The following is a 27,991-nucleotide window of genomic DNA, read 5'->3' as shown; positions in this document are numbered from 1 at the left end:
TGAAGCTCAAAAACAGAGATTGATCTGAATTACAAAAAAATAAGGAAAGGTAATTTTTTTGCACACTTGAATGAAATATGTTCCTACTGAAGACATGGTATTAAAAAGTATGATAAACAGGATTTCACTGATGGCACAGTGGTTAAGAATCCACCTGCCAATGCAGGGCACACGGGTTCGATCCCTGGTCCAGGAAGATCCCACATGTCGCAGAGCAACTAAGCCCATGAGCCACAACTACTGAGCCTACGCTCTAGAGCCCGTGAGTCACAACTACTGAGCCTGCGTGCCACAACTACTGAAGCCCGCAAGCCACAACTACTGAGCCCGTGCGCCTAGAGCCCGTGCTCCGCAACAAGAGAAGCCACCACAATGAGAAGTCCGTGCATCGCAACAAAGAGTAGCCCCTGCTCGCCACAACTAGAGAAAGCCCACATGCAGCAATGAAGACCCAACGCAGCCAAAAATAAACAAATAAATTTATATTAAAAAAAAGTATGATGAGCAGATTGGGACAAAATTTTAGGTTAAATTGGTGGTTAGGGAGAAAAGCCGGAGAAACAGTAAAGACAGCTTTTTATTCCAAAGAAAACAAAAAAACACATCAGATGGATAGATAGATAGACAGATGGAACTTCAGAGCTGCAATCTCTCAGATTTCTTTTTTCCCCACGTTGCTTAACGATGGGATTTCCCTATACCTGATGTTCAGAGCCACAGACAGCATACATAGTGCTGTATCGTTCACAGTGAAAGGGACAGGTTAAAGCCACTTATTAGCTGTTTTATTAGATAATTTTTCTTTGTGTCACAGAATCATAACTAAATTGAAAGCGATACTTCAGAAACAGAACTAGAAATAACAGCATACCAGTGAGTTTTCTATAATTTGAAATCTTTTTTTAGGAAGGCATGAGAACACCTTGGGATGAACAACCCTCATCTCTAATACTTTACGACCTCCTCCTGCCACAGGGGAACAGGTGTATAAGGAGACGCACAGGTAAAGCCCATCCTTACCGCTCAGAAGCCACCACAACAAAGGGATGAATCCTGGACTCTCACTAATGTACTTCAAGCCTTTCAAATTGATGCTCACGTTGTACAGGGACATCAGCATTAATCTGAAATGTAAAAGAAAATGGTGTTGACATGCTGCCCCTCCATACTGCATCACCCTAAATATATCTCCTGGTTCATAGGACCTTAACATATTTAGGGGTGCCCTTATGCCCTTACACTTCAGATGTCCAACTCTAACACAATCTGGATGACAGGTATAGTAAGCAGAAGTATGTAAAATATTTGTCTCTGTGAGGCTACCTGAAAATGGGAAATTTCAGCAATACTGCCACGTAACACCACCTCTTATAAGTTCACATAATCAAGAGACACATATGCAAAGTGGGCACAGGGAACCTCAAAACCATATTCATTGAGTAATCCCTTTTAGTACCAATCCTGCATTTATAGACAGATAACCCTCCATTCATAAGTATACTGTACTCTAAAAGTTCAATTCACTGTTTAAAATTTAATCCTACCTTTCATTCAGTGAATGTTACCCATGATGCCTGGGTGGCCAGGTCAGGCCGTACCATCCTGTTTAATCCACGGCAAAGGGATGGAGAGCACCACAATTCAACCACCCCTAACAACCAACGATCCTACTGACCTGGAGTTAAATAGGGTCTTACAAGTGGTCTCGGGAACTGACCACGGCTAGTAATACAGAGTCGAATATTATTAAAAACTGGAAAACTATAGGACTGGTTTCTGATAATACTGCTGAATACAGAGACCCCCAAAACTTCATACTGTACAGGAATAGAAAAGGCTACACAAATATTTTGCAAAGTCTTGAAAAACATGAATGACCTTGTAAGAAATGAAGGGAAAACATCTCTAATCAGGAACTTAGTGAGAGCTCAAATTCAGAAAGGTGAGCCCTAAAGATGACAGATTCCAGAGACACAGAATGTCAGTGTTAGTGCCTTTGTGCAGAGGGACAGAAAGAAAAGCCTCAGACCAACACAAGACAGGACTTCAGAGCACAGACCCCTTCAGAAAGCCAGGAAAGAGTGAACTGTCAAGCTTGGCATGATTGCATACTTTCTGTGTTGCCTGAAAATCCACAAGCCAATAATTTTAATAAGAAAGTAGACCTGGGATGGGAGCTGCTCCCGCCACCCGGCCACAAGGAACATTCTCTTAAAGGAAAGCACCCTCAACTGGGTCCTCAAAGAATTCTCACAAATACAGTGCTAACAATTTTAAGTTCATAATAAAAATCACAAAACACATGAAAAATAAGACCTTAAAGTAACAGCACAAAGAACCAATGACAGAATCAGCATAAAAAGATTATCAGATACTGCAAGTATCAATTACCAAATAGAAAACAGCTATGTTTAATAGGTATAAATAATTCAAAAAAGAAATTTAAAACATCATCAAGGAGCTACTGAGTATTATAAATAACCAGGCAGCTCAAAAAAGAACCCAGTAGAACTTACAAGAATGAAAACTTTAATAATCAAACTGTAAAACTGAAGGGTAATTGACACCTGGGAAAGGAGAAATACTAAACAGAAAAGAGAGCTAAAGAAGGGCTTCCCTGGTGGCACAGTGGTTAAGAATCGCCTGCCAATGCAGGGGACACGGGTTCGAGCCCTGTCCGGGAAGATCTCACATGCTGCAGAGCAACTAAGCCCGTGCGCCACAACTACTGAGCCTGAACTCTAGAGCCCGCGAGCCACAACTCCTAAGCCCACAAGCCACAACTCCTGAAGCCCAGGTGCCTACAGCCCATGCTCTGCAACAAGAGAAGCCACCGCAATGAGAAGCCCATGCACCACAACGAAGAGTAGCCCCTGCTCGCCACAACTAGAGAAAGCCCGTGCACAGCAACGAAGACCCAACGCAGCCAAAAAAGAATAAATTAAATAAACTTTTTAAAAAGAGAGCTAAAGAAATTGCAGGAAATGGAGCAAAGCTAGGGAGGAGGAAGCCCAGAAAGGCAGCTACCAGACAAGGGGAGCACTAGCGAGCATGCAGAATCTGCCCAGGCTGCGGCCGGCTCTGACCCGGCCACTGGACGAAGCAGACACTACCGAGCCCAGTGGAGAGTGAGAAGAAACCACGGAACGAGGCACAGATTTGGCACTGACCACCTCGGTGGGGCCAGGGTTTAGGAGTCAGGAAGAGCTAACTGCCTGTCAGGACAAACACCAGTTCTCTTCAGGAAAAGGTACCAGAGCCCAGAGCCCATCTCCTGCAGTGTCCTATGTGTGCACAACTGAACATTTAACCAGCAGGGCCGGCGAGGGTGAGGAGAACAAGGCACTTGCTTTGGTTGCAAATTTAAGGGGTGCCAAAAGAGATTAGTAACCAAGGTTTTTAAAATATATTGTAAAGCAACTTTTAAAAATCAGAACTACTGCAAAAATTCCATAATAAGCAATATATCAAAATTTAAAATCAAGATGGGATCAGTAATAGTACTATGCCAAGACATATTAGAGCCTGAGGCAAAAGGAAAATCAATAATAGCGATTTAGTCCATTAATAAGGGATCGATTAAATTATGGTACACACATACATGCATGCCATGGAAAATGTTTATTACAGTTTTCTGTTAAAATAGCTGGTTTCGGGCTTCCCTGGTGGCTCAGCGGTTGAGAGTCCGCCTGCCGATGCAGGGGACGCGGGTTCGTGCCCCGGTCTGGGAAGATCCCACGTGCCGCGGAGCGGCTGGGCCCGTGAGCCATGGCCGCTGAGCCTGCGCGTCCGGAGCCTGTGCTCCGCAACGGGAGAGGCCGCAACAGTGAGAGGCCCGCGTACCGCAAAAGAAAAAAAAAAAATAGCTGGTTTCCCCACTAAGCTTTGTTTGTCAAAAGCAAGCTCCACAGCTGATTTGTCTTTACAGACACATAGGCTGGTACAGTACCTGGGACATGATAAGCGCTCGGGTTCAATATGGAAAGTGAACCAGCTCCCAGCAATTGAGAGCCTCAGCAGGGCAGCGTGTGGAGACGGTCTGTCTCTCCTCCTATTTCCATGGGCATTTTCAAAGTCAAGGCAACGCTGCCGTCCAAGAAGAGAACACCAGACTAGCGCCCTTGAGAACAGTAATGCCCAGGTCTCAAATTACGATTTTCAACCTCGCCACAGGCCACAAAATGAGCCAAAATTACAAATGCTCTCAAGTTTTCCTGACAATTCTTACAGATATCCAAAATCTATGTACTAGTAGCCATTTAATGAGTTATTAAGGGATGTTCAAATGTCATATTCATGAGGAAAATTCAACACACTGACTAGAATTTTCTGAGCTCTCTAATCCAGGATCTCAAGAGGAGAAAAGTTCAGATCACCAACACAGATAGCTGGAATCCCTCAAAATTCAATGTATTTCCTACACTGCTTTCAGGCTACAACAGCAGGAGTGAGTCACTGCAACAGAGATCGCATGGTCCACAGAGCCTAAAATATTCTATGTGCCCCTTTAGAGGAAAGCTTGCCAACCCCTGCTTTAGAGAATGAAAAGAAAATAAGCCAATCTTCTCTAGATCTTAAGAGGCAAAGTTAATATCTGGGTGATGACTGAAATATGGGGCAAACTCCAGATAACATGTCTAGTTGAAATTCTTCATTGACTGCTGTTTAACTTTGAGGTGGCAAAAACACAAATTGACAAATGTCTCTAAAATTTCATATTTGGTCACAATCAGCCAACATTAAGAAGCTAAAATGAGGGACTTCCCTGGTGGTCCAATGGGTGACTCTGCGCTCCCAGTGCAGGGGGCCCAGGTTTGATCCGTGGTCGGGAAACTAGATCCTACATATGCTGCAACTAAGATTCCGTGTGCCACAGCTAAAACCTGGCGCAGCCTAAATAAATAAATAAATATTAAAAAAAAAAACAAAGAAGAAGCTAAAATGGAACAAAACTAATTGCCACGGCCATGGTGCCACCTGACCTCATGTTACTGCCAGGCTACATCTTTCGGAAGACCAGAGAATCCTCCAAGGTCACACCACGACTTAGCAAACAACAAACCCTGAACCACTTCCTGTTTCTTATGCAAATACTTTCTATTCCAACATTTCTACTCCAACCAAAAGCACTCTGTAGGGCTTCCCTGGTGGTGCAGTGGTTGAGAATCTGCCTGCCGATGCAGGGCACACGGGTTCGTGCCCCGGTCCGGGAAGATCCCACATGCCGCGGAGTGGCTGGGCCCATGAGCCACAACTACTGAGCCTGCGAATCTGGAGCCTGTGCTCCGCAACAAGAGAGGCCACGATAGTGAGAGGCCCGCGCACCGAGATGAAGAGTGGCCCCCGCTTGCCACAACTGGAGAAAGCCCTCGCACAGAAACGAAGACCCAACACAGCCATAAATTAATTAATTAATTAATTTTTTTAAAAAAAGTATGAGTTCAACATATGCCCTTTAAAAAAAAAAAAAAAGCACTCTGTAAATAATGTATCAAAGTTTCAACTGTCAGGTCAAAAGAGACCGCCCATTCAATTCACTCTTCTGCTACTTCAGTATTAAAAGGAAATGTCATTCCCCAAACTACTGTAGTACTAGGAGTCATTTGTTTCTTCCAATGACAAAAAAGTAGGTAAATTCTGCTTCCTACCATGAACCTAAGCAGACGATACATTATAAATGGATTCATGGGCTGCAAAAGAGCAATCTCCCCATCTCTGCAGTCTTGAGAATTTGAGAGGCATCTGACATTGATAATAGAAGGACTGAAAGCAATGCTAAAACAAAGGTAGCAATAAACTTAAAATGCTACGCAAGTAACTCTCCTTGAATGACAAGGCCCTCTCTCCACCTAGATACACGAGGCCTGCGCCTGGAGGCTGAGCGGGCTCTCCTGGTGAGACGTCAGAAAGCCACCCCCCAGACAGTCTGACGCCCAAGGCTGAGGTGCTCAAAGTAAAGGTGATGCGAGTGAGCTACCTTGTTCTTCCTTGTAAAAGAAATTATAACTTGTAACCTAGAAGCAACAAAGAATAAACACACCCAGTACTTCAAAACAAGCCAACCATAAAAATAAACCAAAAGGCATGACTTGTGATGTCTACTGGCCTGAAACAAAACCCACAAATCAGTCATCCAAAACTGACTAAAATCTAAAGTAGCCAAATTAGCACCACCAAGTAATTTTAAGGAACAAAGAGTAATACAATTCTTAGAGAAGACTGCACATGTTACATGAGAAAGAAGCAATTGGCAGAGCAATACAGTCAGATACTTCAGACCAAATGACGGATGGAAACTCGCAGTTAGAGGCCCACCAATTTTTTTTTTTTTTTTGCGGTACGCGGGCCTCTCACTGTTGTGGCCTCTCCCGTTGCGGAGCACAGGCTCCGGACGCGCAGGCTCAGCAGCCATGGCTCACGGGCCCAGCCACTCCGCGGCATGTGGGATCTTCCCGGACCGGGGCACGAACCCGCGTCCCCTGCATTGGCAGGCGGACTCTCAACCACTGTGCCACCAGGGAAGCCCCCCACCAATTTTTAAAGAGGATATAGTAACTGACTAGTGAACATGCTTGTTTTAGACTCAGGCCCCCTCCCCAGTCAAGTCAGAGCTTAAAAATCTGTGGCCTGTATGTGCCATACGTAACCCTAATCAAGTACCTTAGATTAACTTCTATCTACTACTTAACAGAGAAGACACACAAAAAGACAGAACACGACACCCATGTCCCGGGTTAAGAAAGAAACCTCCTCACCATAGTCAAATCCCCTTCATGAACTCTTATCTGAACTCGGACTTCGGGCGGGTGGGAACCACTATCTCATTTGCTACGGGAGAGAGGCGTGCACCTCCATATACCTTTACAGCAAATATACAGAGTCTGACGATCCTGTTCTCCACGCTTGTATCAGCAGCGCATACCGCAGTAACCTTCCCCACCACCGCGAGAGGTCTGTCCGTGTTGATCTGTATAGCTCAAACGTATTTTCACTGATGCGTCCCAACATACTGATCACAATTTATTTCTCTATTCTCCAGCTGACAGAGGTTTAGGTCAGTTCCTAGTGTGTGCTATAACAAACACAGCTGCTATGACATTTCTGCACACGTGTCCTGGGGTTTATGGGTAGAACTTTCCCTGGAGTAAGTATGCAGAAGTGGGTTACCTGTCCCAGGCCTGTGTCAATAAGGACTGGTAAAATCATAATGAAGGATGGGCAATGAGACAAAGTTAATGAGAAAGTTAAGTGCAAAAGAAACCAGGGAGAACTTAAAAGGCTGGAAGTAATCCTAACTCCTGAAATCCAGATCTCCGATGAGAAACAAAAATTGTGTTTGTCCAGCTCTTACTGAGTGTCAAGGAGAACGGCAACACCAGTGTCACACGACAGCAGTGGGGAAACAAGCCAAAACCAGGAGTTTCTGAGGGTCCATCGTACCAGGCTCAAGGCCAGCACAACACCCGGTGGCCCTCAGAATCCCAAGGTCAGGGTACAACCCCAGACACGCACAGAAACTGCCGGTACCAGACGCTCTGTGCGCCAGGCTGATGCCCCGTGGTTGGAGGTGGAAGGAAAAGGACCGATACTGGTGAGGATGGGGAATCTCCGGACACTTCACACCCCGAGTGCTGGCTAAGTAAGAAGAAATGCACAGAGAAGAGGTGGACAAGAGGCCCTGCCAGGCAGCACTGACTTCCCTAGCCTTGGCAGATGGAGCCTGGTCTAGGGCTGGCCTGGGGTTGCCCACAGTCCTATCAAGTGGCCATATGGAGCAGACACCTGAGAGGCTGATATGAATGTTAAAAATTATCAACAGAGAACACAGACCTGGTTGGTGTAGCAAGAAGGTCATCCCCTTAAAGATATGGAAGCCAAGGCTTAAAAGATACACCACCACAGCAAGCAGCAACCCAGCCCTCCTGCTGGCAGCAAAAAGCACCTTGAGAGGCCCTCAGGGCCAGCTGGTGTCTCACCACCAGATGTTGGAAGTTTCTAGATTTGGAGAGTTTAAAAAGGGTCTTCCAAAAAAAAAGGCAGGTAAACTGGAGCTATCGAGAAATTAAATGGCCTGAGAAGACGTAACCCTGAAAGAACTCACAGAGGCCAAGTCACAACAATGTCCCACTTGTCACCAAAGAGGTGGCCCTGGGGCCCCTCGGTAGAATCAAGTCTGTTATAAAGGGCCACTAACCCCAAGGGCCCATGGGGACTTCAAGGGAAGCAAAAGGAACAGGGCAACATAAGCCAGCCCTTCATTCTGGGAAAATGTGTCATGTCGTGGAAAATCCAAAGCCACCCAAATCCTAGCAGAGCTGGAAATACTCTGATATGGACCCTAGGGCGCCGCTGAAGGTGATCACAGCACAGCTGGGAGAAAGTCGGCTGAAAAGGAGCCAGTGGAAGGGAGAACTTGGAAATGCCTAAGCAAGAGACGACAGCTAATTGAGCAAAGTCCCAGAAGGCAACTAATAAAAAGCACAGCTAATCAAAGCCAGAGGTGGAAACCCCAAAAGGCCACATGAGAGAAGAAAGTGAGGGTGAGAGGGTATAAACAAGTGAGGCAGACAGGCGAGAAAGCTCAGGCCCACAGCCCTCAGCTCTCCCTGGGGAGCAGGAAGGAGAGCCACCTGCTGGGATAAGTGCCCCTGCCCCACAGAGGGCCGAAGAGCAGCGCAGGGGTCGGCGTCACAGAGAGAGTCTGAGCCTGACCCGGCCACGGTGGAGATGAAAGGGGCACCGATAAGGATGCAGAGGAGGGTTCCAGGGGGACTCAGGACCAGGTGAGGGTGAAACGGCATGACCGTGCATTTGAAACCTTCTCCTCAAGCATCACCACAGGTAGGAAGGGAGAAGGTGGATGGCTGGTCCAAGGTCCGAGCATCAGGAGATGATGATGAGGGTCCAGGTTAGCTGGACGGAGGGGAGGCCGTGGAGGAAAGAGAAGCAGTAAGCAGCAGGAGTCTCAGCGAGGTTCGGGGAGTGATGGGAGGAGGGAGCTGAGCAAGAGAGCATGTGTCTAAGGACCACGATGGGCTCTCCACCTCAGAGGCTGGAAACCCACGTGATGATAAACCCAGGGCCCTCTGTATGCTGTTGTAATAATGAATGTGTGTCATAATGTATCTGTCCAAATCCATTGAATGGACAACACCCAGAGTAAACTCTTAGGTAAACTATGGTCTTTGGGTGACTGACATGCCAAAGTAGGTTCACCCTCGGTAGAAAATGCACCATTCTGGTGAGTGATGGTGGTAACAGGGAAGGCTACGCATGGGGGGCGGGGGGGACAGGGGTATATGGGAAATCTTTGCATCTTCCTCTCAGTTTTGTTGTGAAGCTACAACTGCTCTAAATAATTATTTGTAAAAATCCCCATCTCTGGGTCTGAGGCACCCAAGCTGCTGAAAATGGGCAGCCTTTGACCATGAAGGTGGCGAGGAAAGCAAAACCCCCAAGAAAAAGGCAAACTACAGTCAAGGTGTGGAGAGGCCAAACGGAACAGGAGGTTTGCTTGCAGTACAGGAAGAGTCCTAGTTCTGGAGGACTCAGGCTGGACGTTAGCAGCGATGGAGAAAGTGGGTATACAGTGTGCATATCAGAAGGCGGCCACAGAGAACGGAGCGGCAAGACCTGCCTCAGGCCGCTTTGCACAGGGATCCCAAGAGGGGTCTGAGGCTGACAGCCCGCTCATGGCTGTGCTTGGGGGTCAGATGGAAGACTGTCAAGTAAGCAAGTAAATGTCTCTGCAGGTGGATTGGGAAGAAGACCAGAATTTTAAGAACCACCAAACCAAGAGTTTACCACTCAGCCCCCAAACCCAGGGTGGCACGAACCACACAGAGAGAGCACCAGGAGAAGCCCTCTGCTCAGGCTCGAGGAGTAGCAGCGGGATCTCGCATCAGTGACCGTGCTGGCAGTGGGAGTCCTCAGGTAACTCAAACTCTGTGGAAAGGAAATGTGATCCTCTGAACTCCTGCTTCTTGCCCTGGACTGGGCCTAGCTGCAGAAACATGTGACCTCAGGGCATATAAAACCTCAGCATTGGGCTTCCCTGGTGGCGCAGTGGTTGAGAGTCCGCCTGCTGATGCAGGGGACGTGGGTTCGTGCCCCAGTCCGGGAAGATCCCACATGCCGCGGAGCGGCTGGGCCCGTGAGCCATGGCCGCTGAGCCTGCGCGTCCGGAGCCTGTGCTCGCAACGGGAGAGGCCACAACAGTGAGAGGCCTGCGTACCGCAAAAAAAAAAAAAAAAAAAAAAAGGCTCAGGAATGTGACCCCACAAGGTCATCTACAGACTCCTGGCCTCACCCCAAGTTATGCATGTGTGGATCCGATCATAAACAGCATATCTAAGACTCTGAAAACTAAAATATCAACTATCATCCAGGTCCCAAACAGGGACATACATGAGGGGCAGAGCATCAGGAGATGATGCTGAGGGATCAGCCTCACAGCAACAACACTGCAAAAGCTTCTTAAAAATGGAACTGAAAGGAGTTCCCTGGTGGCCTAGTGGTTAGGATTCAGCACGTTCACTGCCGTGGCCAGGGTTCAATCCCTGGTCAGGGAACTGAGATCCCAAAAGCTGTGCAACATGGCCAAAAAAAAAAAAAAAAATGGAACTGACATGGAAGCCACAAACAGAGAAGGCAGGTCAGAACTTGTGACCTGAACCCAACCAGGCTGACCACTGCTGAAACAAAACATCAACACCTCCCATAAGATTTAAGCAAGACCCAGGGTCTCAAAACATAATATTCAAATGTCCACAATACAATCCAAAAATTACTCAGCCTACAAAGAAACAGGAAAAATCCCAACTCACGTGGGACAAGACAACCAAGCGATTCCAAGGCCAAGATGACACAGATGTGAGAAGTATCTTACAAAGACTTAGAGAAGCTATTTAATGAAGTGCTCAAGAAGTAAAAGCAAACACTTGAAATAAATGGTGTGGTAGCAGAATCCTAAAATGGGTCAACGTTTCCTGCCCTAATCCCCGAGACTGACATATAACACCCTGGTCACATTAAGTTGCCTGGTCAAGGCAGTGAGGCTCTGCAGATACAATTAAGGTTACCAATCAGCTGACTCTGAGTTAATCAAAAGGGAGTTTATCCAGTTATGCCAAATATAAACCCGTGACCCCATCACAAACTGAGCTGGGCTTCCCTGGTGGCGCAGTGGTTGAGAGTCCGCCTGCCGATGCAGGGGACGCGGGTTCGTGCCCCGGTCCGGGAGGATCCCACATGCCGCGGAGCGGCTGGGCCCGTGAGCCATGGCCGCTGAGCTTGCGCGTCCGGAGCCTGGGCTCCGCAACGGGAGAGGCCACAACAGTGAGAGGCCCGCGTACCACAAAAAAAACCCCAAAACAAGACAGTGAGTTTTCTCTGGCGGGCAAAAGAGGAGGAAATCCAAGAGGTTCTGAAGTGTAAGAAAGGTTCGGCAAGCTGTTGTGACTTGAAGATGGGGTGAGGTTACGTGATAAGGAATTCAGTCAGCCCTGGAAGCTAAACGTGGCCCCGCCTGACAGCCAGCAAGGAAACAGGGACCAGAGTCCTATCAACACAGGGAATTGGATTCTTCCAGCAACCTGGATGTACGTGGAAGAGATTCTTGTGCAGAGCCTCTGGAAAGGAGCCCTGCCTGGACAACCCTTGATTTGGGCCACTTGAGACCCTGTAGGTAACCCAACCAAGCCCACTCAGACCTCTGACCTACAGACCTTGAAGTAGGTGTTGTTTCAGCCAATAAGTTTGTGGTAATTTGTTAAGCACCAGTGGAAAATAAGTCCGGATTCTGGCTCCTGGAAGTGGGGTGCTGTCAAAACCATACCTATTCTAAGTTCACCCTGAAGTTCACCCATGATAGCATTTGGGACTCAGTGATTGCCCTAAGGTGGGAACATTCCTTTGTTTATATTATTTTCCTAAAATAGTATTGAATAGAGAATATATCCCTTAATTCTCTGGGAAATTTGTTTCTTCTATTTTTTAGAACTATAGCCAAATTAAGTGCATTTGCTTGAAAAGGGGACCCAGTCAGCAAATTCTAACTCCTATGTAAATAAACATGAACTTTTAAATATCATCCACGGTACACTCTGAGTTTGGTGCACTGTCCCGGCTTCAAGTCTCCCAGAAGCTGCAGTATGGTGTCCAAGAGCACCCGACTTGAGTTAACCAGGAATTCACGACCACTTGCTACGGCAGCTACATCTGCAACATAAAGATGAAACAAAGCGTCAAAAGTCTGTCCAAGATAGAGGATGTGTTGCTGTCCTTCTCCTAGCAGACTTAATGAACACACAGAATGGTTATCCACAGAGCTGACAGCCCAGATAGGGTAACTGACAACCACAGCCGTTACTAAAACGGTGAGTGACGTCCGCTGTGATTAGCAAATGCCTCAGTAGTGGAACAGAGCACTGGGTCTAAATACGTCTGCAGCCTGACCACAGCACAGCAAGTGGACACCAGGCTCCAGAATACTGGATTAAACAGCTATGGGCCGTCAGGGTCCAAACAGAAGGTAGGGGCTGATTATTTATCTGGGACCAAGGACACTAAAATCCACTTTCAACCCTGGGAGTGAAATCCCAATGACTCTAAACCAGAATACCAAACTGAGATCATGAGGTTAAGAGAGAATACAAAAACTGATTCCAAAAAGAAATTTTTCTAAATTGTACATCCTGCTGTGGGTCAGCAAGTATCACGTTTCTTCATGCTTGAGGCCCCGCAGAACCAGCATGGGGACCAGACCAAGTCACTACACGGACTCCCATGGACACCACTGCAGATAACACTGTCTCCGTCACATTCCCGAATACCCGTGAGGACACGTCAGTGATCCAGAATATTTATGTATGTGTCGGTAAGATTTTTCTTTAGCTAGGTCTAACAATAAAGCATGATTCAAAGTGACTAAAATTTCTAACCTAAATGAGCCGGCCAGGGTGGAGACAAGAAGGGCAGCAGCATCCTCGTTCTCCTGACTTCAGTGGAAATGCTTCCAGTAATTCACAGTTAAGTGAATCTCCAGCAGAGATCCTCTACAAGTTTAAGGAAGTGTTCTTCTATTTTTAGTTTGCTAATAACTATCGAGAATGGAAGATTAATTTTATCACTGATTTGTTCTGCTTTGATTAACGGTAACCTAATGGCAGAATATAAAATTTCATCTATGCTACCAGAACAACTTTATGAAATCAGATCCTGGACATTCCTATTTATTTTTGTTTATCTGAGCTGAGGAGGATCAAAAGAGATATATTAAAGTTTCCTAAACCTAACAGATTTTTTTTCCCATTTCTGCTTGTCCTTCCAGCACTTTTTGCCTCTTTCCTTGCATTGGTGCTATTTGGTATATAATTTCATGACAGCTATAACTTTACTGAAGACAGGACCCTTAACTGATACAAATGTAACCTTCTGTGTGCAATGAATTTGAACCTGATGACTCTATTTTCTACCACATGAAACACTCTAGTTTTACTAAAGAAATACTTGGGGGGAATGAAGCATTTGGCATCATAAACTCAAAGTCATTTTAAGGTAGTTTTTTGGGGAAGACATTCTTCATGTTATGACTACATACGGGAACTCCCCAGTGAAACATACATTCTAGCTACATACTTTAGTAGTTTCCAGAGACGACATCCCAGCAAACCACGGCTCTTGTCTGCAGACCTTGGGTTGTTCCTGCCCTAAGACTCCAGTGTGACCAGCAGAATGCAGCGCAGCTGCTGCACGACTTTCAAGGCAAGATAGAAAGAGCCTGGCAGCTTCCACCTCCGCCTCTCGCCACATGCTCTAGGAGCCCTGGGTCGCTAGGAAAGAAATCTGACTCTCCTGAGGCTGCCGTCATGCAGACTACAGAAAAAGCACACAGCTGGAGAAGCCTGGGACTACACTAGGATAGGAAGATGTCCCACTAGCCCCCAGCTGTTCCATCCCTCAGCAATTTGAGTCACCCCAGCTGAGGCCCCAGACAGCAGAGTAGCAGCAAATCCTCCCTGCCAAGCCCTGAGAAAGTTGCAGGTTCCGGAGCAAAATAAATGACTACTGTTGTTTAAAGACAAAGTTTGGGGGCAGTTTGTTACCTAGCAACAGATAACAGGAACATCACTAATATATCACTGAAGAAAAAAAGTACACTGTATCAGAGCAGGCAACAACACCCAACAAAACACAACAAATATACTGGTAAATGAAGTCCCCTATCATGTATCCAGTATTATAATAGCAAATGCCAATGCTGCATTCCAAGCAAACTATGAAGTAAAATAAACGTGAATAAATTCCTGCTCAGATAGCTCCAGTATTTGTCAGTCTGTCTGGGATGCTTATGAGTCAACCATAGGACTACAAAGGATTGCTGGTTTAATTTTCTGTTAAAATGTACTTTTTTTTTCCTAGGTTCATTTTTCTTTAAAGTTTATAAATATTTCTAGAAGCTACCATAGTAATTATATAATTTAAGGAATGAAACTAGTGTGAATTATGTATGCTGATAAAAATACAAAGAGTTGAGGCAGATTATGTCTGATAGTTTTGCTTTAGGTTGTAACAATTCTGTCTTATTTTCGACAATAGAAATAATAATAAGGTACTGGCATAATGACAGTCATACAGATCAATGGTAGAACTGAGAGACCAGAAATAAACACTCAAATTTATGATCAACTGAGTTTCAAGAAGGGGATCAGGACAATTGAATGGAGAAAGGATAAAAAAGTAATCTTTTTAACAAATGGTGCTGGGACAACTGAATATTCACATACAAAGAAATAAAAACTGGACCCCTACCTCACACCATACATAAAAATTAACTCAAAATAGATCAAAGACCTAAATGTATGAGCTAAAATTATAAAACTCTTAGAAGAAAACACAGGAGTAAATCTTCATGTCCTTGAATTAGACAATGGTTTCTTAGATATGACAACAAAAACACAAGCAACTAAAGAAAAAACACACTGGATATCATCAAAAATTAAAACTTTTTTGCTTCAAAAGACACTATCAAGAAAGTGAAAAGACAACTACAGAATGAGAAAAGTTTTGCAAACCATATGCCTGATAAGGGACTGGTATCTAGAATATACAAAGAACTCTTATAACTCAATAATAAAAAGACAAATGACAATTTTTTTAACATCTTTATCGTAGTATAATTGCTTTACAATGGTGTGTTAGTTTCTGCTGTATAACCAAGTGAATCAGTTATACATATACATATGTCCCCATATCTCTTCCCTCTTGCGTCTCCCTCCCACCCTCCCTATCCCATCCCTCTAGGTGGTCACAGAGCACTGAGCTGATCTCCCTGTGCTATGCGGCTGCTTCCCACTAGCTATCTATTTTATGTTTGGTAGTGTATATATGTCTGTGCCACTCTCTCACTTTGTCACGGCTTACTCTTCCCCCGCCCCATGTCCTCAAGTCCATGCTCTACTAGATCTGTGTCTTTATTCCCGTCTTGCCCCTAGGTTCTTCATGACCATTTTTTTTTTTTTTAGATTCCATATATATGTGTTAGCATACGGTATCTGTCTTTCTCTTTCTGACTTACTTCACTCTGTATGACAGACTCTAGGTCCATCCACCTCACTACAAATAACTCAAATTCGTTTCTTTTTATGGCTGAGTAATATTCCACTGTATATATGTGCCACACCTTCTTTATCCATTCATCTGTCGATGGATACCTAGGTTGCTTCCATGTCCTGGCTATTGTAAATAGTGCTGCAGTGAACATTGTGGTACATGACTCTTTTTGAATTATGGTTTCCTCAGGGTATATGCCCAGTAGTGGGATTGCTGGGTCGTATGGTAGTTCTATTTTTAGTTTTTTAAGGAACCTCCATACTGTTCTCCCTAGTGGCTGTATCAGACAATTTTTTTTCTTTTCATTTGGTTGCACTGGGTCTTATTTGCAGCTCGTGGGCTCCTTAGTTGTGGCTCACCAGCTCCTTAGTTGCAGCACGCGGGCTCCTTAGTTGTGGCATGCGAACTCTTAGTTGCAGCATGCATGTGGGATCTAGTTCCCTGACCAGGAATTGAACCCAGGCCCCCTGCATTGGGAGCGGGGAGTCTTGCCCACTGCACCACCAGGGAAGTCCCTCAAATGACTTAATTTTGAAATGGGCAAAGGACTTGAATAGACATTTCTCCAAAGAAGATATACAAATGGCCAATGAATACATGAAAAGATGCTCAATATCATTAGCCATCAGGGATATGCAAATCAAAACCATGACAAAGTACTACTTCATACCCACTAGGGATGGCTATAACCAAAAAATAACTTTAAAGTGTTGGCAAGTATGTGGAGAAACCTCATGCACTGCTGGTGAGAATGTAAAATGGTGCAGCAACTGTCAAAAAATGGTCTGACAGTTCCTCAAATGCTAAAAGCCATATCATATGACCCAGCAATTCCACTCCTAGCTGTATATCCAAGAGAAATGAAAACATATATCTACACAAAAACTTTTACACAAATTTTCACAGCATCATTATTTATAATAACCAAAAAGCAGAAACAACCCAAATGTCCATCGATTGATGAATGGATAAATGTCGTATAGCCAAACAATGGAATATTATTCAGCCATAGAAAGGAATGAAGTACTGGTACGTGCTATGACATGGACACCTTGAAAACACTATGCTAAATGAAAGAAGCCAGTCACAAAGGACCCCATGTTATATGGTCCCATTATATGAAATGTCCAGCACAGGCCGAATCTATAGAGACAAAAAGTAGATTGGCTGCCTAAAGCTAGAAGAATGGCAGGATTGGGGAATGATGGCTGAGGTTAGCAGAGCTTCTCCTTGGGTGATGAAAATGTTTAAAAATTGACTGTGGAGATGGATGCACATTATATGAATGTACTAAAGCCATCGAATTACATACTTTAAGTTGGCAAAGTGTATGGTATATTTTTATCTCAATAAAGCTGTTAAAAAGTAAATATAGTAATAATAACAGTGGGGATATGACTGTCATGTTCAGTGGATTGCTTAGTCTCTACTGCTCATCCTGGACCTGTTCTCCATAAACTGCTCTTCTGAAGTACTAACACTACATCACATTTTTTGAAAGAAACATAAGAAAGTTTCCTCTATGAATACTGTGACTGACTTACCGTTTGCTTTTTGTTTCTTTGCATTTGCTGTGGTACTTTCTTATCAAGTCAATGATTTGGCTGTCAGGGTGGGGGAGTGGGCCAAAGGCCATGGGTAACCTCAGTCTGGAAACTGCCTCTGTACACTATGTATGGAAACCCCCTTAGAGCTGGAGGGAATGCCCAGTCCCGCTGGGAAGTGGCTCCCAGAAGCCAGTTTCTCTCCCACTTGCGTGACCTGGCTTCTGTGGTGAGAAGTCAGGCTAGAGAGAAACACCCTGTAACCTGAGGGCCAGCTGAGAGGGGTGAGTCTACTGTCTTTCCCTGTTTGCTGCTGTCAGTCTGCAGTGTCAACATGACTCCCGGGAAATGTTCCCATACCTCTTATAACCTCCTCGCGCTTTCACCTGCCAAACCTGCCTCACCAGGCTGGGTAAGTTTCCACCATGGAGTGAGCATGCTCTGACCGTTAGGACGCCCAGTCACAGAAAAAATCAAGGGCAAGGCCTACGATGACAGAGTGCCACTGACAGCCAAACGCTATCGCCTGTTGACCCACCATGAAGGAAACAGCTCCAAGCAGAACCCCCAACTTTCCTACGGCTCATCTACAAGCATAATTCCTGTTCTTTCCATTTGCTCACATTCTTTCCCTTAACACGCAACTGCACTCTCAGGAAAGAAAGACTCCCGGCATCTTTTGCTTCTCCCAACCCGTAACTGTGACTCTGGGACCATTATCAGAAAGACACTCCTCCCTTCTCTGGGACACAGCCCCTGCAAAGTTTAGTGGACGGATGTTTATTTTGTAAATGGAACAGATAAAGAAAAGGCACTACAGAAGGATAATTTTTAGAAGTCCCAGAAAACTCTCCTATACACAAATTAGCGCCGATCTGAATATTATTTGCCCATATACTATGTAAGATTCAAGAAATAACCAAAGAATTAACAATAGTCCCAGAATCCCGGTTCTATGGACAGAGTTAAACAACTGGGGCAAAAGCCAAAAGACTCCAGATGATTCTTCTCACCTTTACCTCATCTTCTCTAGAGCTAAAGCCACGGAAGGCCATAGGCCACCAATGACCAGCTTAATAGAAAAAGGACTAGTAATTCCTTGTACCAGCCCCACAATCGCTTAATGCTACCTGCTTAAAAAAAACTCTAATGGTTGAGGATATGGATTTGTCCAAAATCTGTGAACAATTCCTCTTCTCCGTCCTGCCTGGAGCCACTTCTTTACAGGAAAAGATTAATGCTCAGGTCTCTTTAGTGTCACATTCTATAAAATTGGCCAATTTACTTGCCTTCACCTAGAAAAATCAACAATTCACCCTGAAAGTTATGTCCCCAGGGATTCACTGAAGTTCTATCCTGCTTCTCTCAAGTCTTAATCCCAGATCTTAAGGATACAGTGGAGCTCTTTGTGGGGTCCTTCTGATCCAACACATGCATAACCTCCTCTTACATTCCATTAGTCTGGAAAACTCTAAGGCTGACTGTGTTTATCTCCTCACTGAGGTTGCTAAGAAGGGAGATGAGCTTCCAAAGAAACACTCCAATTCCGCAAAACAACAGCTCATTATCTAGGCCATACTCTGGCAACTGAAGGAAGGGCATTATCTAAGGAAAGATTACACAGTAACCCAAATTATCCAAGACAAACCACTGAAAGACGATGAAGAGAATTTCTGTGATTAACTGGATATTGTAGATGACAGATACCAAATTCCCCTGAATTGGCAAGACCAGTTATATGACTAGACTAAATCAAACATGTCAGAAGCACGCCCAGGGGACAGAGAAGCCAAAACAGCCTGCAGCAATCTCAAAATCTCTCTCAACAATTACCTCTAACATCCAGGAGCATCATAAACCTTTCTGTCTATGTACATGATGGGTTAAGGTGGTGCTCTAGGGCAGTGGTCTCCAAGTGGCAAGGGAGGATGATTTTGCCCCCAGGACACAACTGGCAACATCTGGAGACATTCTCAGTTGTCACACCTAGGGGTTGTTTCTGGCCTGTAACGGGTGGAGTCTAGGGATGTTTCTGAACTCCTGCAATGCACAGAACACTCCCCAAAACAGAGACTTCTACTGCCGAGGCTGAGAAGCTCTGCTCTAGGGACATTAACTCAATGACACTGCACACACCAAAGACCCACTGCCGCTCAGAGCCTGTCACCTGATCCAGGAGGCAAGGCTCACGGCCCCCTTTTCTCAAAGCAGCCGCACAAGTCCAGGGCTGGGGCAGACCTTAGTCATCATCTGGGGTCTAAGACTCTTTTCTCAGAAGATGAAGCTGAGGGTCACAGAGTCAAGAACACAGGGCTGGCCGGTGGTAGAAGCAGAACTGGACACTGGGCCTCAATCCCGCCCACCCTCCGCACTGCTCCCCTGAGGTGGAGGAGCCAGGAGCAGTGCTGCTTGCTGACCCAGGGCGCTCTGCTGTCAACTCTGTGGGACTGTTACGTCCACAAAAGATAAGCTGGATCCAGTCCTGCCATAAATTATCAACAATCAAGAAGTAATTTGGGGGAGTTCCCTGGCGGTCCCGTGGTTAGGACTCGGTGCTTTCACTGCAAGGGTCTGGGTTCCATCCTGGTCGGGGAACTAAGATCCTGCAAGCCACGCAGAGTGGCAAAAAAGAAAAAAAAAAAAAAAAAAAAAGGTAATTTTGATTCTGTAATCATTACCTAACATTGTCTGAATGAAGAAACCCAGAATTAAGAGGCAACGAGTGCAATTATGACTTTCAAATAGTCAAAAAGTAGTTCGAAAAATAAGTTTTCCACTTGCAAGCTAAGCAAGTCAATCTTCACAGGGCTGTGATAATAATTTGCCATCTTCTTTTAAGTTCTATATTTGTCCACTTATAAAAGTTGTTGGAGGGACTTCCCTGGTGGCACAGTGGCTAAGAATCCGCCTGCCAACGCAGGGGACAGGGGTTCGAGCCCTGGTCTGGGAAGATCCCACATGCCGTGGAGCAACTAAGCCCGTGCGCCACAACTACTGAGCCTGCACTCTAGAGCCCGCGAGCCACAACTACTGAGCCTGTGTGCCACAACTACTGAAGCCCGTGTGCCTACAGCCCGAGCTCTGCAACAAGAGAAGCCACCACAATGAGAAGCCCGCGCACCACAACGAAGAGCGGACCCCACTCGCTGCAACTAGAGAAAGCCTGCACGCAGCAATGAAGACCCAACAACAAAGACCTAATGCAGCCATAAATAAATAAATAAATAAATTTTTTACAAAAGAGTTGTTGGAAACAATCGCCCCCCCATGTGAAACAGGACCTTGGTTTACAATGTGTTACCACTTCACCATAGCTCAGTAACATTCACAACAATGTGTAAGGTAGTCAGAGCAGGTATTACTATTCCACTTCGCAGATAAGGAAAATAAAGTCCAGAGAATTTACATCCTGGGAAGTGGACTAGCTGGGCCTGAAAATCCAGACACTTTATACTATTTTAATCTATTATTAAGAACAGTGACTATGGATGAGTAAGAAATTTCATAATTTCCATGTTTAAACAAATCCCTGACATCCAGTTTTTGCTTAGGATACAGTAAACTGAAGAGAGCTACACCTCCATTCTTTAAAAGGGGCAGTTTAGGTAATTCAAAAAATCACAACTTATCTCGAACACATCAGAGTTGAGGCTGAAGGTCAACCAACTGATATGAAAAATAAGAAAAGGCAGGTGCTGCAAGGAGAGCTGTGAGGCAAGCACTTGCTCACCTGGGGCAGGCGCTGGAGGCCAGATAAGCCAGCCAGAAACATCAGCTAAGAGGTGTAGCAAATTGCCAGGCGAGCGGCTGCCTGGGCTGCTGGCGGGCAGAGGGGCTGGCTACAAAAGGAAGGGGAGGGCAGATGGGGAGATGAGGCGGAGGTAGTGGAACTGTTCCAGGTCTTCACTGTGGTGGTGGCGTGACTGCATGCATCTGTCAAAACTCACAGGACTGCAAAAAGGTGAGAAAAAAACTGTAATGGGTGAGTTTACCGTAGGTAAACTTAAAAGAAGAATCGTTGTTTTAGAAGGCAGAGGATCTATCTGACGGCTAACCAAGGCGTCTGCTGTACTGCCTACTCCCCGTGGGACAGAGTCTTGGTATCTGACACACATAAGGCCCCAACGCCTCTGCAGAGCAGCACGAACATAGTACGTAATCATCCCGTACGATTCACCAGCGCGTAAGGGGAATGTGGACATGCCCACAACCAGGCAGGGAAAAACAAAGCCAGGTTGAGCTTGTCTGCTGGGCAACAGGCTGGCAATTCAAGCAGCTCAAACTCACAACTCAGCAGAATGAAAAGTCACATACATCATAGACCTTTGAGGTCACCTGCAAATAGCAGAAAATCTAACCATCAAATCTGCAAATACCTTCTGCTAAAAAAGAGACCTTAAAGGAATATTGAAAGGTGGAGCAGTGCAAGCCTCCACCAGCTGAAGGCGCTATGATGAAAGTGCATTCTGCACTCCTCCAGCGGATAAACTGCCGGGCTAAATCAGGACTGGCTGAACACCGTCCGGGTCTCAACGTCTGCCCCAGAAGAATAGCACCAATTTCTAAGGGATTATGAAGAAATCATCTACATGAGATCTACGTCGTGAGGATTTCAGTAGATGAAGAAATGTGACACTTCCCCTCTCATTAACCACAGAGAACAGCATAGCATACAGCAGAGGTGAAAAAGCAATGTAAGAAAGTAAGTCATAGCTCTATATTTAACTATTTCATTGACTTAGAACAAAAAGCCTTAATACTCCCTAGTATATACCACCTCCTACTATTTGAAGATATTAGTGTTAATTATATAGCCATCTGGCTTTATCCTTTACAGCAGTTTTGCCACAGAATTCTACCTAACTATAATCTTTGGGAAAATTTTACTAAAGAGACAATTTAGGGTTTTGGAATTCTGTAGTTACAACAGCAGAACAACAGCAAGAGTTTAACTTAAGCTCTGCTTGAGGCTTTTACTTTAGCTAGACATTAGTAAATGATGATGGTTCCAAACAACAAGTAGCAAAACTTACAGTTTTGACTCCTGTCCACGTAGAGAACTGACCAGAACGTGCAAACTCACCCTGTGCTCCTAAGACTACTCGTTGCTACTCACTGATACCTATCAGAATCACCTGGAGTGATGTTCCACAACATACACCTGGTCCCTATCCCCAATTTACCGAGTCAGATTCTCCAGGGCAGGAGCCTATTTGAAATGTTCCTGAGAGGTGTTTATGCACACACACCCCGACTGTGATCACTGCTCTGGAACTCACTTCTGAAAGTCACTACGTTTGAAGAGAATTACTCACTTGTTACGATTCCAGCCAAAGCAAAAACAAACTGATTTTCATCAGAATCCAGCTCCTTGACATCCCCATCCAGTGACTTCACAAAACTCTCCATTGTTTGACCAGTGATGTTGAAAAACTTCAAAGCTTTACCCTGAAAGTTCAGAAATGGAAATGTCACACCCTTTCACAAATACCAGTAGGAAAACACTTTCAAAGTGCAGGACACAGAGGAAAGACTCTGGTTTTAATTACAGAAGCAATATTTTTAAATCTATTCCCTCATTAAAACTTCCCAATGAAAAGATCAGAAAAAAAGAAGTTTGGGGCATGTAGAAAAATTACCCTGAAGACTGATATAGTAAAATACATGAGCGAAACAGTTCAAATTTATACAATGATAGAAGTACTGGGTTGAATTCACCCCAAAACATACTAGAAATATAGTAGAAAAATATGTTCTCTATTCTAGGCATGAAACCAGAGGTTTTCAAACCTTTGGCAGAATTGTTTTTCAAATAAAATCTTAACTGAAACCACAACATGTAAAAGACAGCAACAGGCTCATCTGACAGTTTCAGTCTTCATTACTCGGCAAAAAGAGTTTGCAAGTTCCCAGAACCTTGAAAGCACTTCCTTGGCGGGGGCAGGGTTCTAAGGAACAGTTTGAAAACCGATGCATTTACACATGTCACAAGGGAACTGCATGGGGTGATATAAATATCCTAAGACTGGATTGTGGGGTGATTACACACCTCCAAAAATCAGCTAGAGAACACTAAGCTGTACACTGACAAATAAATGAATCTTACGACACGTAAGTTATACCTTAAGAAAGCTCAGTAAACTTTAAAGTACGTTTAGTCCCTCCACTGTTTTTATTTCTGCAAATGATGAGCGACATACTACTGGCCTCCCGCCTACCATCCGCCCTTGACGGATGGTTTGCCGTTCAGGACCACTCGATTCTCCCAGAGTCAGATAACAGCCCTCCCGGGCTCCTTCTGCCCTCTCCGCCATGGACACCACCCTGTCACAAGTCCTGCCTCACCCACACAGCTCTCCACTTCCCATCCCCTATTCTATTGGGGGGCGGCCTTCCACCTTCCACGTAGTCTTCCTGGCCAGTCTCCACACCCACAACCCCACCCTCCCTGCATCCTCACTCACTGGCAGGTTGAGCTGCCCAAGTTCCCCTCCTGTCCTGTCACTTCTTCAATCAAAAAGCCTCAAGGAATCCCGTCCTAGCACCCACTGGACAAATCATCAACCACACTGACCCTCCACCCTGTGTCAGATGACCCACACACTCTCCCTGTGTCTCACTCCAGGTCTCTGACTGCTCTACTTCTCCCCTCCTGAGGGACCATCTTCACTTCCTGCCACTGCTGCCTGTGCAAGTTAATCAAGGTTCATTTAAAATCTCTCTTCCTCTGTGAAGTTCCTTGACATCTGTGTGCACTCACATGCTATTAACATATAACATTCAGGCAATTAAATATTATATTACCCCTGGAATAACATACGTAAAAGCACTTTAAACTTTGTTAAATGCATATGTCAAGTAATAATACTGAAGTGGAACTATCTCCACAAACACCATACAGATTCTGGGAGAGAAGGGATCTTGTTTCGTTCATTTTACATACCCCCCGGAGACCAGTTACAGTGGGCCCTACACAGATGGTATTCCAGAACTATCTGATGAACAAAAGAAATGGATTTAGTCTGTAGGCGCCTTAATGGCTGCACTGTGTCCTCTAAGTCGCACAAGCACTACTCAACAATGTCCAGACGGCCCGCGGGCATGCTTACTCCTCCCAGGATGGCTTTGACCACCTCCTCACTGCTGGAGACACCCCACAAAATGGTACAGGCTGCTGCGCCCATTCCTGTGCAGTACTCTGCCTGCTGCAGGAGTTGCTGCTTTGCTTCATTCAGCTGCTGTCGAAGAGCCAGTTTCTCCTGAAATCGAAACAAAATAAAATCAGAAAAATGCACAGCTTTCAACCTCAAAATCCCTCTATTGTGTTTCCTCTTTCAAAGGTATTTTTAAAGAAAAGAAATGCACACAGAATATAGTAAACAGTTGGTAAGTGTAAACTAGCCCTTAGAGAGGCATAATGCATAAGTTTTTTAAAAACTTCAGAGGCAAAAATAACAGCCACAGAAAAGAACATACTACCGCATTAGAGTTTATAAATACTGCCAAAGACTTGAATTCATCTTCTTTTAAGTAAGATGGATGACGAGGCATCTCAGGTCCCACGTGGCTATGCCCAGGACAGCACCAACTAGGACACCCGAAGAAAGTAACAAGCTAACACAGCAGTCCCTACATAGAGCAGTATTTCTAATAAAGGTGCCTGCCGCTGCCAAGTGGCTCACTCCACTATAAAAATGCCATGTGACACAGCCAAGACCAGGCAGGAAAGACAGGAGCAGAGGCAGGAGAGGAGTGAGAAGGAAGGGCCTCCCTGGCGTGCCCTGAACCAGCAAGCTAAGCACCAGCGTAACAAGAAGACAGAGGCCAGGCAAGATTTCTCAGCCTCCCACCAGCACTGGGCTTCTGAAGCCAGGGCTCTTAACAAGTGAACTGTCCCCCTGATGTCACCTCTGACCACACAGCACTCCTAAAGGTTCACCTTCAGGTGGGTCTTGGGTGATGTGGGGCTTCCTGCCCATCCCAACTGTCAACACCAGTTTCACTATTCCTTGTTACCTGAAGTTCCCTTAAAAGATGAGAGCATTTCCTTACTTAATAATAGATAAACTCAAAAATACAAAAACCTGGTACTTCCCTGGTGGCACAGTGGTTAAGAATCTGCCTGCCAACGCAGGGGACCTGGGTTCAAGCCCTGGTCCGGGGAGATCCCACATGCCGCAGAGCAGCTAAGCCCGTGTACCACAACTACTGAGCCTGCTCTCTAGAGCCCGCCAGCCACAACTACTAAGCCCTCGTGCCACAACTACTGAGCCCGCGTGCCTAGAGCCCGTGCTCCGCAACAAGAGAAGCCACCGTAACGAGAAGCCCGCACACCGCAACGAAGAGTAGCCCCTGCTCACCGCAACTAGAGAAAGCCTGCACGCAGCAACGAAGACCCAATGCAGCCAAAACTAATTAATTTTTTAAAAAAGAGCTATCCATCTCCTGTAACCGTGCCTATGGCCTTAAAAAAAAAAAATACAAAAACCTAACTTCATTTATACCGAAGTATAATTAGCTCAACAGCCCACAAAGTTAAAGCATATGAGATGTTTTAGCTTTTTCTTCTACAGAGGTGAGTGCAGGACAATTAGAGGGGGCTTTTCGCCTAGTGGAGAAAAGGGAGCAGCGGACCACAAATCGAACTTTGTTGACTTTGTAACTTGGCCTAGGGTGGCATTCATATCTACCTGGGGACAATGCATTTGGTAATCAGAGCTTCATACACCTTCATACATATAGTCACATTTACTTTAGGAGAAAAATGGTCACTGAGCCTATGACACATGCTAACACTGCTTTACGTGATTTATTAACTCTGGGTTTTTAATATCTGGCTTCATCACAACAGTTGCCTAGATTCCTAGATTTGCGCTTCAGCCACTCAAGCCAAGGTGACATATGCAAAAACTGTACCACAGCATTTCCTTCAGAATTCTGGCTTTTCTCACAGTTGAAGCAGGCTGCATTCGGATTAGTCTGGTTACGGTGGCTCTTCTCTAAGATCAACAAGAACTGTTGAGAGTAACCGTCAGAACTGTCTTCTATGGTCACATTTGGTGGTTACAGGCAGATATGCCCTGACACAGGGCTGCACAAACAGTACAATAATATCAAGAGGAACTCAAAGAAAATAATTCCATTCACAATAACACCAAAAATGAGAATATACTTAGGAACAAATTTAAGAAAATTAGTTCAAGCCCTGTACAGTAAAAACTATGAAGCATTACTGAGAAAAAGTAAAGATCCGAATAAATGGAAGGAGTTACCATGCTCAAGGGTTGGAAGGTTCAATATTGGTAAGAGGGTAATTCTCCCCAAACTGATCTACAGATTCAACACAATCCCGATCAAAATTTCAGCAGGCTTATTTGCCCAAAGTGATCATCTGATTCTAAAATTCATATGGAAATGCAAAAAAAAAAGTTTGAAAAAGAAAAGCAATGTTAGAGGACTAACACCACCTGATTTAAAAACAAAACAAAACAAAACAAATCTACAGAAATCAAACCACTGTGGTAACGGCATAAGGATAAACATACAGATCAATGAAACACTGACACGTATGGCAACTGATTTTTTAAAAGCTGCCAAAGCAACTCAAGGGAAAAAGTAGTATTTTCAGCAAATGATGCTGAAACAACTGGATATTCATACGTGAAAAAAAAACCTCAAAATGAATCACAGACCTAAATGTAAAATTTCGAGAAGAAAACCTCTGTGACCTTGCGTTAGGCAAATGTTTATTAGGTATCACAACAAAATCATACCATTAAGAAATTATAAATTGATGGGAATTCCCTGGCGGTCCAGTGCTTAGGACTCAGTGCGTTCACTGCCAGCATCCGGGGACTAAGATCCCGCAAGCAGCACAGTGCAGCCAAAAAAAATTACAAATTGAACTTCATCAAAAGTTAAAACTTTTACTCTTCAAAAAACACGAGTAAGAAGGTAGAAAGACAAGCCATGGACTAAAAGAAAATATTTCTATATCTAAAAAAAAGACTTGTATGAAGAATATATAAAGAACTCTTACAACTCAGAAATAAGACAAATTAAATTAAAAATAGGCAGGACTTCCCTGGTGGCGCAGTGGCTAAGAATCCGCCTGCCAACGCAGGGAAAACAGGTTTGAGCCCTGGACTGGGAAGATCCCACATGCCACGGAGCAACTAGGCCCGTGTACCACAACTACTGAAGCCCGCACGCCTAGAGCCTGTGCTTTGCAACAAGCCACCACAATGCGTAGCCCCCGCTCGCTGCAACTAGAGAAAGCTCGCACGCAGCAACGAAGACCCAACTCAGACAAAGAAAATTTTTTTTTAAAAAGGCAAAAGATTTAAATAAACATTTAACCAAAGAAAATATATGAATGGATAATAAACACACGAAAAAATGTTCAAGAAAATTAGTCATGAGGAAAATGCAAATTAAAACCACAATGAGATACCATTACACCCACTAAAATGGCTAAAATCTAAAAGACCAAAAATACCATGGACAATCATAGGCGAAGAAAAAAAAAAGAAAAAGAAAATAATGAACCTCGACGTTAAGTTCACATTTTATACAAAAATTAACTCAAAAAGAATCATAAACAAAATACATAAAAATATAAAACTGTTAGGAAAGAAAACAGGAGAAAATCTTTGGGACCTAGGGTTAGGTGAAAAGTTCTTAGACATAACACAAAAAGTACAATCCATAAAAACAAAAATCAACAAGTTGAACTTCATCCAAATTTAAAACGTCTGCTCTGTGAAAGACCCCATGAGAAAGAAGAAGAGACAAGCCACACCCTGGGAGAAGATATCTGCAAAGCATATGTCCAA

At 44.6% G+C, this 27,991-nt stretch overlaps 1 protein-coding gene across 3 annotated transcripts in view; it reads right to left on the bottom strand.

Annotated features, from left to right (window-relative positions):
• Positions 1-27,991, bottom strand: part of HSF2BP (heat shock transcription factor 2 binding protein) — an 83,077-nt gene that overhangs the window by 35,085 nt on the left and 20,001 nt on the right. For all 3 annotated transcript variants that reach the window (XM_029215230.1, XM_029215231.1, XM_029215232.1), the window contains 4 exons: positions 24,266-24,415; positions 22,472-22,604; positions 12,102-12,219; positions 1,021-1,124 (listed from right to left, as the gene is read on the bottom strand). In XM_029215230.1, coding sequence (XP_029071063.1) covers positions 1,021-1,124; positions 12,102-12,219; positions 22,472-22,604; positions 24,266-24,415 — 505 coding nt within the window. The remainder of the gene's footprint in view (positions 1-1,020; positions 1,125-12,101; positions 12,220-22,471; positions 22,605-24,265; positions 24,416-27,991) is intronic.

This window comes from Monodon monoceros, unplaced genomic scaffold (assembly GCF_005190385.1).
Source record: "Monodon monoceros isolate NGI ecotype Baffin Bay Population unplaced genomic scaffold, NGI_Narwhal_1 Super_Scaffold_11, whole genome shotgun sequence".
In the NCBI taxonomy this organism is placed as follows: Eukaryota; Metazoa; Chordata; class Mammalia; order Artiodactyla; family Monodontidae; genus Monodon; species Monodon monoceros.
Note: the sequence above shows the minus strand (reverse complement) of the source record. Positions and strands in the feature narration are given on the sequence as shown.